At 37.4% G+C, this 12222-nt stretch overlaps 2 protein-coding genes across 2 annotated transcripts in view; both read right to left on the bottom strand.

Moving 5' to 3' along the window:
* Nucleotides 1-3048, bottom strand: part of map3k15 (mitogen-activated protein kinase kinase kinase 15) — a 29721-nt gene extending 26673 nt beyond the window's left edge. Inside the window, exons 1-2 of the mRNA XM_059326984.1 lie at nucleotides 2633-3048; nucleotides 119-258 (exon numbers count right to left, since the gene is read on the bottom strand). Of these exons, the coding sequence (XP_059182967.1) occupies nucleotides 119-258; nucleotides 2633-2942 (450 nt within the window). The 5' untranslated portion in view covers nucleotides 2943-3048. The remainder of the gene's footprint in view (nucleotides 1-118; nucleotides 259-2632) is intronic.
* A 3085-nt stretch (nucleotides 3049-6133) lies between these two features.
* Nucleotides 6134-12222, bottom strand: part of sh3kbp1 (SH3-domain kinase binding protein 1) — a 40307-nt gene continuing 34218 nt past the window's right edge. The window contains exons 14-19 of the mRNA XM_059327052.1: nucleotides 12091-12161; nucleotides 11836-11942; nucleotides 9924-10058; nucleotides 9003-9214; nucleotides 8235-8298; nucleotides 6134-7287 (exon numbers count right to left, since the gene is read on the bottom strand). Of these exons, the coding sequence (XP_059183035.1) occupies nucleotides 7249-7287; nucleotides 8235-8298; nucleotides 9003-9214; nucleotides 9924-10058; nucleotides 11836-11942; nucleotides 12091-12161 (628 nt within the window). The 3' untranslated portion in view covers nucleotides 6134-7248. The remainder of the gene's footprint in view (nucleotides 7288-8234; nucleotides 8299-9002; nucleotides 9215-9923; nucleotides 10059-11835; nucleotides 11943-12090; nucleotides 12162-12222) is intronic.

Consider the following 12222-nt stretch of genomic DNA (forward strand, 5'->3'; position numbering starts at 1 on the left):
AAGGAACTGCCAAGGCATGGCATCCGTGATCTCTAAATATGCCGACAGGGAATTCAAAGAGAGCGTCTGTGTGTGTGTGTGTGTGTGTGTGTGTGTGTGTGTGTGTGTGTGTGACTACCTTCAGTGACTGGGCAGTGTCGGGGTCAGTGTCATGATACAGGATGACGTTATTGGCCATGTCAAAGCTCTCCCGCACGCCAAGATGGTAAAACAAGGAAGGCTGCCGAAACACATCGCTCATGTCCACAACCGCGATGTCTGGAAAAAGAGAGAAGAACACAAAGTTGAAAAAAAAAATATGTCAAGGTTTAGATTTATACGATAATCAATGTCTTTGATCCTTTTTCAGCCGCATAAGATTAAATTCCCATGTTGAAAATCATCAGCTCTTAAGAAAGATAGAAGCATTACAAGCTTCCGGAGTGCACCTGACCCATGACCTCTCACCTCATTAAAAGTGGGAATGTTTTTGTAGGAAGCATTTAAGTATTTTTAGGGAAAGTCAAAACAACAAAGAGTTTAAAGCAAGTTTGAAAATGTATAATCATTTTGTAATGCTTTCTGATTCATTAAACAAAAACATACAGTATATATCAAGGCATCGAGAATAGCAAGGGGTGTTTCTTTGTTTCTTCCTCAAGTAGTTTGAAAGCCCTTTTGTCTATTGTATTGTAAATGGATAAAAGAGGGCTGAATGTAATTCTTCCCTGAAAGATTTCATGTCAGCAAACACTCAATGCCTCAAGCATACCAGATTATATGACTCTGTATAAAGAAGAATGGACTAGTGTGCAGAAATTACTGATACTGATTTTATCAAGACATGAATTCCCTTAATTATAAAATTGTCTCTATAGTACAGTGGTCACCAACCCTGCTCCTTGACAGCTACTGCCCTGCATGTTGGTTATCTGATTGAAATGATCTGCTTGTTATCAAGCAGCTGAAGCTTGACAGCTATTGACAATGAGCAGATCTTATAAAATCAAGTGTGTTAGAGCAGGGAGATAACTAAAACCTGCAGGGCAGCATTTCTCCAGGAGCTGGGTCAAGTGGCAGTTAACACGGGATAAATGCTGTTGTCAGCATGCAAACACACTCACAATGACAATGCAACATGCAGATGTAATATTTACAATGTTCGCCATTTGAGTTAGTGTATTAGCATGGTAATATTTACTGATAAGCAATTAACACAAATTCCAGCTGGGGCCCAGGAATGGTATTATTTTTCCAGGTATTTGATCATAGATTTTAGTAAGCATTGTCATTGTCTAACTTTTAAAATAAGTCGGAAGTTGTCACTCTATTCAACACACTATATAATTATCTGAAATGAGTGAGCTATAGTAGTATATTATTAAATGTTATCATTTTGATAGTAGTAACAAAATAGACATACTGCACATATAAAAATGTGTAGGCCTACTTTCCCAGCAGGAGTTTGGTGCTTTAATATGACTGGTCAACATGTTAGTTAGGTTGTATAAAATATAGAGCAGTGGGTCCAAACCCTTTTGGTCTGAGTGTCTCCACAGTCCTGTCAGCTGAACTCACTTACCTCTTCATCAAATCCTGATGTATGCTCCAAATCGTCACACTGTTAAAATAATCGCCTATGTCATTTTTGTCAAAATTGTTTTTTGTTTTTTTTTGCCTAAATCATCTCCCCATGACGCTGGTCACCTATGGTAAAATCACCTACATCAGTTGATCACATCATGTGATTTTACCCCTTTAAGATAATGGCCTATGTCAAGTGTGTGACTTAAGCGGATTTATTATGCCTAAGTCAAAATAAAATGCGACTTAGGCAATTTTATTAGTTTTCCAAGATGGAGCCTACCTTTGCACAACTAATTTCCATGCTACAGAGCGCGCCCCCAATCGGTAAGTGATGACATTTTTAGCTATTATACATTTACTTCTCATTAATAAAGGCTAGGCTGTGAATATTGCAGAGTTGTTTAGTCTTATTATTGAGTTTTTTTAGTCTGATAAAAACCCAGCAAGGAAGAGCTAGAGGGAGATTGTTTAGTTATCAGTTTAGTTTATCAGTGTTTTATTGTTGACACTAATATTGGTAACACTTTATTTTGAAGGCGTCTACATAAGAGTGACATGAGCGTGTCATGAACATGACATGGGATGTGTCATGAACATTAATGACACTTTGAAGTAACATTAATGCTCATGATACTTGTCATGTCATGTTTCTGACAGGCTTGTGTCACTCTTATCTAGACACCTTCAAAATAAAGTGTTACCAAATCTTGCTTAAGTCACAAAGGCATGTTCAAAAAATTGCCTAAGTCATTTATTTCTCTTAAGTTACATAATTTACACACAGTGTTATTACTATGCCAATAGCCATCCTTTGTTACATCCTTTTTGAGTGAAATGATCAATAAATGTCATATGTTACACTTTTGGTGAAGTTTTTTGTGTTTCCTGCAAAACTTGAAAAAATGACTTAGGCGATTATTTTAACAGGGTGACGAAATGTAGTTGGGAATCAATGCCTCGCCGAAGAGAGCTTGCAAATAACTTTTTGTGCAACTTATAACCCCAGTTTTAACCTACACACGACCAGCAAATGGCCAACCAACACCATGCTGTCCCATAGACACACCTGCATCGTAGAAACTGTCCAGCACGGATGTTTCTCCAAAGTCCAGCCGTCCGAAGGTAACGGTGGTGAGCAGCGCGCTCTCCGAGTCGCAGGCTCTCTGCAGGCACTGCAGCGCTCCGGACTCCGGGCTGCTGGCCATCACAGACTTCAGCCCGTCATTCAGGACGTACACCGCCCGCAGGGAACGCTGCTTGGCCGGCGGGCAGGGGCTGGCCACCTCGCACCTCTCTCGGTCCCGCTCCACGACGCACACCCCGGCGGAGTGCTCTCCTCCCATGTCGGCGACCTGTGCGCTCTGGCCCGTATCCATAGCGAGACCCGGGGACGTGTTTCTGCTTTATCTCCTTCCTTCCTCTCCCTCCCGTGACTTCCTTTATTCTGTCTGCCTCCTGTCTGGTCCTCCTCTCGCTCACTTGTTGCTCACCTGTCGTCGTTGGAGAGGAGCGCGTCTGAGTTTGTCCCCCTGCATCTCCGCCTCATTAACTCACATCATGTGCCGATTATCTCGCACCAAGAAGTCCGCTTCACCCGGACTGGATCCGACTAGATCCACGAAGGGAGAGAGAGAGAGAGGGAGGACGAAACGTGGATAGAGGGGGGAGATCAAATGCATCCAGAGGTGAAATGATACTCCTTTGGCTCTTCTGTCTGGCTTAAAGCCTCCTACTGCAGGACACAATCAGGAGCACGCTGTCCACAGTACGAAATGTTTTCGCTGTCTCTCCGGTTGTCTAAATATAAAACGGTGTCCTTCTGGTCCCCCTCCTCTACCCTCCGGACAGCAGCCAAGTTATTCTCACTCAAGTTCACAACACTGCGAATAAAACCAACACAACACACTCATATCATTTTAATTCTTCCTCGTTATGTATCATTGTTGTTGCCCAAGTGTGATATTGTTTTGCACAGATTTTCCAGCAGAAATTTGGGAATTCAAGCCCTTCCTGCAGTCTCGGACTGTTCTAGTGACAGCCAGAAGCCAATAAATCAAAGTGAAAGAGGGACACTGCTGCCATGTGTTCACAACATGGTGCCAGTGCCTGTGGTACTTTCTTGCTACTGGGAAGGTTTTAATGCTTCTTAGAAGAACCCTATTAATTACTTTACGTTAGTTTAACAGCCTTTTGTGAGTTGTGGTTTAATTTTACCAGGGTTAACTCTATTGAGTTTTGGGCTATTTTGTCAGTTTTTTTTTATTCCTTTTCATCCTGCCTGTATACACCACTTAAAAATGCCATGTCGGTATTTATCAGCATATATTTCTATATATTTCATTATATCAACATTTTGAACCAAAAAGAAACAAAGAAAAACCAACATACATGTGATCTTGTGATTGTGTGTGATCCAACTCTGTTTTTTATTCTAGTGTGACTGTATTTTATTTGTGTCTTTAGCGTAACAATTTTGGTCATTTTGTGTGTTTTTTTAGTCATTTTGTGTCATTGTAAGTCATTTTGTGTCTTTTGTTGTGTCTTTTTTTAGTTTTGTGTCTTTTTTAGTCATTTTGTGTGTTTTTTAGTCATTTTGTGTCATCTGTGTTTCTTTGGTCATTCTGTCTTCTTATTTTGTGTCTTTTTTTAGTCATTTTGTGTCTTTTTAGTCCTTTAGTCCAACATAAAATGGGATTTTGAATCTTTTTTTTTAAACTTTCAAAACACTATCATTCTCAATAAAAAAAATGTAAATGTTGTTTTTACATCTGGATGTGATGAAGAAGTCATGCTTTGGCGCTTTTGGAGACTCCAGAGGGTTAACTACTAATAGAGCTGTCAAGATATCTGATTTTCAAAAATAAATCACGATAATGATAACCTGATATCTGCAAAATTATTAATAGTGAATTATTTATAGTTTATCCTGTGTTTCTCTCTGTTTTAGCTAATTAATTAAACAAAATATCAGTGTAGGGAGGTGGAGGGTCTTTCATCATAACTCCATAGAAAAGCAAGAAGAGGAAAAAGGGAAATTAGTCACAATTTAGGGCTGGGCGATATGGCCAAAATTCTGCCAATTGTTATGCATTTTTGGGGAATTTTGTCTGGGTTTTTTTTTTTAGTTACATGTAAATTAATGCTGTCGCAGAATTTCAGTGGTAGCTTTGACGCCAGTTTAAGCTGAATCAGGACTTTTCACTTCTCTTTATCTTTAATCAGACATCCGGTTTCCATCTGCCACAAACACACATAAGATACTATATAACTATTATCTATAAAAAGGTGCAGCAGTGTCTTGAATAAACAGCATTTTACCAGCAGACAATTCAAAAAATTATAAATAAAACAAAATATGCACACGTACAGTACATAATAGCATCTTTATTACACTGAAATATAAAAGTATATATATTTATCACTATCCTGGAGAGAAAGGACCAAGTCAAGAAAACAACTTGTAGACTCAGTTGTAGCAGTTTTCTCGTTGTCATACGAAAGAAAGAAACAAAGAAAGAAAGAAAGAAAGACGTAAAGAAAAAAGAAACATTTGTCAAAAACAGGAAGGCCGAAAACAGGTCAAAAACAGGAAGGCCACAGTGACGGGTTGCCATAGATTCTGTGCACATATAAGGAAGGGAGGCAAACAGCCGTACATGCTACCACACATACATGCACACACACACACACGCACGCACACACACACTTTTATCTTCCTTAACCTGTGAGGTCCTTTCACTGACTACATTCCTCAAAACCCTGTTTTTGTCCTTCAACTGCTGCCAAAAGAGCACCAGAAACATCAGATTGATCTGTTTTATTTTTTGGGTTGTGTGATGCGACCAGCACAGCTCTTTCTTGAGTCGTGGTGCAAAAGTGCAAAAGCAAAAACAAAAACAAAAACAAAAAAAAAAGGAAATATGTTTTGGTCCGGAAGGCAATACTCTTGACATGATAGATGTGTAGATAGGCGTGTTCATGCAGTGACATGTGCTTTTCTTCACATTCATTTGCAGCCAAATATTACCGGGCAGTTTGGGATTTTGTAAACGGAATTGTTCGACAATGTTAGAAATGCGTTTTTCGCAGAGCATTAGATAAGAAGATTCTGCATTGTATGTATATAATGGTACGGGCAGCAGAATCTTAGCTAAGCTGAGCATTAAGATGAGAAACAGGAAACATCCTGACTGTGTCTAAAGGTAACAAAATAAGTTAACCAGCACCTGTAAAGTTTAATAATTAACATCTCATATCTCCTTTTGTTTCCTCCATATAAAAGCCAAAGTGTACAAGTGACAATTGTGGTTTTACAGCGAATATGTGCCAGACTATTTCTTAGCTGTGAGTCTTGTTGTCATCGTAAAAAACAAAAACTAATAGTTTGAAACTTCTGTCATGATGTTGAAAGAGTATGATTTCTATGCTGCTTTCTTTTGCATGCATTAGTTAATGCATTGCATTAGTATTAGACCATTTGTAGAATCCCAGTGGTGGCTGCGTAGGATTGTTTCCGACGTTTGTGATCCAAACCAGTAACTTCAGAACATTGTAAAGTCCTTCTAGCAAACTTTTGTGCTTTAATTCACATTTGTTGGCATTTTGGCTTTGTGAAACAACATTTTCAATACCGTCAAACTGTTTGCTCACCCGTTTGCATCTGAGAGCACCATAAATTACATTTATTCACTAATAGAAAAACGTAAAACGTTTTTAATTAGTTTAATTATTTCATTTAAATTGAGGATTTTGTTTCAGGATTTTTTTAAGGGTGCTTATGTCATTAAATATGAAAACAGAAAGTCAAAGCTGCATTCAAAAACCTCAACAGAAGCTTTGAATGCAAGAAAAAATCTCTACAAATAAACGCATTTTCCAAAATGTCCAACTATTCCTTTTCAATAGCACCTATAGTATCAGTTCTTATCATGTTTAGATTTAGGGGGAAGAATCATGACGTGCTGATAATTTTCGCCTCCCATTACGTTGAATATTTGACTGCAAATTAATAAACTATGACAGGAAGAAGAAAAAATGCTGATGATGCTTCAAGAATCGTCCGCCTGCAGTGTACCATAGAAACATCCAGCTCAGAGTGTCAAACAATGTAACCCTACTGCTAATAATGTGCCTTAAAGTATAGGCTTTCATCAACCCAGATGCTAACCTTTACCCTGCCTGTTGAAGAAGTCATGATCCGGTCAAAACAACCTCAAAAAGTTCCCCAACCTGACTCGTTCCTCACATGGATGGAGAACAAAAACACTCGCACACACACTCACATATAAGAGGCAAAAGGCCGCGAAGTGGACACGGACCAGCACAGAGGTTGTCTGAACCAACCGGGCTACGGAGGTCGAGTTCCAAGTTTTCCTTCACACTTTTAAAAACAAAAAGTACCAGCGAGGTCGTCGCAGCCAGTCCAGTACGGCAAGCTTCGACAAGATAGCAGTAAACTTAACAAAAGAGAAGCCTCTTTAAAAGAAAAATAAAGACGTAAACGCAGGATAAGGCGGCGTCAGAGGGGGGGAGGTGGCTGATTCCATGGTACTGTGTTGTCGCTGATGTTGATCGTGATGATCATTTGGCACAAACTTTGTTTTGGCGGAAGTGTCTCGGTCAACAGTGAGAATGTTTTCAAACGCTGGCCTCCGTTGTGGCGATAAGATGGTGCTTTAGTCTTCATTTCGACAGGCTCTTCTTTATGTGCTCTACTTCCATCTGCCAAACAGAGACAGACACTGTGTGATTTAATGTCTTGTAGAGTTAAATACATAGAATCGGATTACAATTTCTGTCAGATATTTAGAATATTTAGTGAATTCTCCTCAAATTTGTGGCAGAACTTCCTGTAATTAAGGTGTTACATTTTGCTTCAGTTTTAAAATCAAGATCTGATACTCAAATTTAACATTTAGATTTAATGATTAAATTTAACATTTAGATGTAATATTTAGATTTCACATACATTTTATTTCATGCATGTAACATGTTGTTTATGGGTCAGTGACAAATAGGGGTTGGCAAGATGTCAAATGGGGTAACCACAAAAAAATGATAAATATTAAATATTTCATCCACCTACATTTTATTTAAGTGGATATATACATATAATTACTTAATTAAAAAAAATATATATATATTTTTTTTTTTAGTATTTCTACATTTACACATTTCGTCAATATTGAGCAGAACATATTCTAAATACAACCATTTTTTTCTAAAGTTTTGAGAAATTATGTCAAATTTGTTATATACCATAGTGTTGCAATGCAAACATGGATTGTATTTTTTTCTCATTTTAGTTCACATTTATTTTCCTTTATATAATCTGATTTTTATGGGGAAATAATTGCTGGTTACACCAACTGACACTGGGTTAGATCACGTCATTGACCCTTATACAAATTTCTGTCTCAAAATTGAAGAAAGTGAGCTCAATGTTTAAAATAAAACAGGTAGAAAATTCTAACCAAATCATTACAGTCAGTGCCTCAGTGCTGCTGCTCTTAAAATCTTTTCTGGGTGAGATTACAGTAGTTAATTATTTTCTTTTCAAATTAATCAATTTGTTATTTATTTAGTGAATATAATAAAAAAGCATTTTTAAACCTGCTTGGTTTGTTTGTTCCTTAAACAAACATCTAAACTCTCCTTATAATTCATACCTGTAAACTAATACGAATCTTCTTCTCGTCATCCAGCACGCTGGTCAACTGCTTCATCTCCTGCCTGAAATGCATATAAACACATCATAACTCTCATACAGCCACTCATGCATGCTTGTACACATTTTCATAATAATAATTTATTTATGCAGCACTTTTTTTTTTTCAAACTTCTCTTTATTGGGTTTTTTTCTTTCGTTCACATACAAAAAGAAAGAAGGTACATGTTCATTTATGCTTGAAATCAACACGAAAGAACAGAATGGTAGTAAAAAAATAAAAACAATTTAAAAAAACAAAACAAAAAGCAAACCTAGGTGGAGTCAAATTAAATATCAAAACAATATTAAGGTTTGCAAATTAAAGAAAGAGATTTAAATAGTAATAATACAACTTGGAGGATGTCAAGTGTTCTAAAATTTACAGTTGTTAATTTTTCATGGGATTATGTTTAGGATAATAGTTCATAAATGGCTGCCATATTGTGTAAAAGGTATTTATCTAACTTCAGGGTGAATTCTATTTTTTCTAACTGCAAATGTTTCAATTATATCATTCATTAAAGCTTGATAGACTGGAGGATTTTTTTTGTTTCCAGTTCAGCAGAATTATTCTTCTAGCTAACAGTGTTTTATGCAGCACTTTTAACAGAAAGTCACAAAGTGCTTGAACGAGTTGAACCAGGATTAAAACATGGAGGGAGTCCAAGATGAGATTTTCTAGAGGTCTCTGATTGGAGGGCAGGTATAAAGGGGGATAAAGACGTACCTGTGCTGGCTCTTCAGCAGTTCTACGGAGGTTCTCAGGTCTCTCAGCTGGTTCCTGAGTTCCTCCAGCGTCGGGGGGGTCAGAGGTGAATGCCGCAGCTCGGGGGAAGGGCTCAGACCCGAGGAGGAAGACGGGGATGCGGGGCGATGGCTGGCGCTTGGCGGGGTCAGGACAGAGGGCTTGGTGGGAAGGGGTGCTTTACTGTCAGCACCCTGAAGGAGAGAAAAAAAACAAAAAAAAACAGGTCAGTGATATAAAAAATTTAGGATTTTTATTTTTTATTCACATTTTATAGTATTTTGATAGAAACATTGTCAAACTTTTGACTCTTCTATGTTAAAAATGAATGAATAAATTAAATAAAAATTAATCAAAATAGACATAAAATAATAATATAATAAAAAATACTACAATTAAAAAAAAAAAAAATGCCAAAACAGATCAGTGATATCAAGAATTTTTTTTTTTCTTATTCATATTTTATAGTATTTTAATAGAAACAGTGTCACTCTTTGGAGTCCTATATATTAAAAATACATGAATAAAAAAGCCAAAAAAAAAACCAAACAAAATAGACATTAAATAATAATATAATAAAATAATAATAAAATAAATGTAAAAACAGATCAGTGATATCAAGGACCAAATGAGACATAAAATAATAAAAATATTTTTGTGTGTATTTATTTAAATTATATCTTTTGTGATTTTGTGTGTATGTGTATTAAAAAAAGAGATATGGGTAACTTTATACGATAAAATATCACTATTAACTGGTTAAGAACAAACTATGTATAATATTCTGAAGAAAAAAAAACATATGCAGTTTAAACTCCACTGAGAAACATGTAAATCATCAAACATGTGGTGTGGCGCCCTCTGCTGGATGAAATTAATAGTGAAAAGTGAAAGTGGTCTTACAGGGATGGAGGGGATTCCTTTCCTCAGGGTAACTTCTATAGGCCTTGAGGGGACAGACTCTGGCTCCTCCTTCCCTCTGTCCTTCTCCTTCCTGTCCTCCACTACAGAGTCCAGATCCATACTGGACAGGGAAGACTGCAAGACAGAGACACATGATATTCTTATTTATATCAGCACAAAGTCTGATGTTAGAAATACTACACAGACACTGAGAGAAATATGTAATTTAAATACAGTCGAGAAAACACAGATATGTATAAATCCGTAGAACATTTTTTAAATTCATAATATGCTATGAATACTTGACATACTGAATGCTAAAACATTAGCATTGTGAATGCAGTACTTTTAGTAATAATAGGCATGTTTCCATTAGGTACTTCTCCCTTCAGTGAGCCTATATGGGTGTGGTTTGGGAGAGAGGATCCGCCCAAGATATGCCCAACTTCACTGGATAGCTGCTCAGGTAGCGGCTCAGAAAGTAACTGACTGACTGAGGGAAATGATCTTGCTGGATGGACAGATAATTTCACTTGACAAGATTTCTTGAATTAAGATTGTTGAATCTAGAAATACGCATGTTGAACACTTAAAATAAGAAATTAACTCTTAAAACAAGATAAATTATCTAACACTTCTAAATCTAAAGATTTTTTTTATCTTGGTAAGAAACAAATAATTTGCAGTGCACTCTGCTTGGGCCAGGTCTGCTTGCAGCTTTAATTTATCTTGTTTTAAGAGTTAGTTTCTTATTTTAAACATTCAACATGCTTATTTCTAGATTTAACAATCTTAATTTAAGAAATCTTGTCATGTGAAATTATCTGTCCATGCAGCAAGATCATTTCCCTCAGATTTAGTGTTTTTATCTTGTTTTTAGACACACCTTTATTACAGTGTACTTTTCTGAGTTGCTACTGAGCTGCTACCAACTAGTCTACGCTGATATGTTTGAGACGAAGACTCCATGCATGCGTGATTCATTTGCAGACTGGACGCTAAGGGGTTAACATCTCCTGCTCTGACTGCAGCTGGGAGACACTGCTGCGGGAGGACTGGGCCGCTTGTGAGTGCTTGGGGATGGCGCCTGCTATTTGTTAAGAAGAGTAGAAACGAGTCTCCAAAAGTCTCCAATAACACCAGAAAAAGTCGCTAGATATTTCGCGAGTCGCTTTTTCGAAAAAGAGTCACTAGAGGGTCTGAATAGTCCTAAATATAAATAACACTTGCCACGTCTGTCTGTTGTCACATTCAAACTCCGTTGGTTAGCCGCTACAAAAGTACCTTTATGGGAACAGAGGCCGAGGGGAACTAACTAGTGGGCGTAGCCACTACAAAAAGTACTCAAAAAGTAACACGCCTATTATCTGGTACTTTTTTGATCTGAGTACTTCTTCCACCACTGATTGTGACACAAAAGTGTACATTAACAGCAGCATTGTCAAAAATGTTAGTATTAATGACAGTAGGTGGTTATTGTTGACATTTTATTTTTTAAATGTATTTTTACTATTTTTCTTTTTTTTGTGTGTTATTGTTTGTTACATGGGTGTAGGTGTACTTGTGTGTGTAAGATAATAACAAGTTATGTATGTTAATAATGGTAATAATAGGTTTATATTCTACATTACTATGTGTTATACATACATATATATAAATATTACTGTTGTTATATAACTGAATATAGTAAATTAACATAGGAAGAAGGGGTGGGATTTAATAAGCTTTGGCTTCTTCCCACTCCTTTTGAACACAAATAAGTGTTGTCTTGTTGTTGTTTCATTTTGTGATGTTGTCTTGTATTTATTGTTGTCCGTTTGTTTTTAATTGTTCATCTTTTATTTTGTGTTCAAATAAATTCTCAATCAAATCAATCACAGACTTCTTGATGGGTTTTACTGTAAACACTTACTGCGGAGATGATCTGTGAGCGAGGCCGGCGGTCTGTGACTCTCGGCCTGGACGCAGTGGGATGATTCAGCTTCTCTGTCGACGCCACGACCGCGTCCAGGTCCACGTCTGCGCGAAAGCATAAGAAGCACAAACACACACCTGATCAACATCTGCAGCAAAAGTTTCAGGTGAAGAAGCAAAGAGAGGGCGCTGTGACCGTAACTGAGGCACCGTTTGTGTCTCACTGGGCGAAGCTCCTGTCAGTCAAACTCACCAGCATCATGTGACCTGTCAGGGGCAGAATCGGGTGTCGAAGCCCCGCCCTCAGACTTGGGGCTTTCACACCTGAGCAGGTAAACCATACAACAACGTTAGGCTGTGTTCGCTCAGGGGTATATATGATTTT

This window comes from Centropristis striata, chromosome 23 (assembly GCF_030273125.1).
Source record: "Centropristis striata isolate RG_2023a ecotype Rhode Island chromosome 23, C.striata_1.0, whole genome shotgun sequence".
NCBI lineage: Eukaryota > Metazoa > Chordata > Actinopteri > Perciformes > Serranidae > Centropristis > Centropristis striata.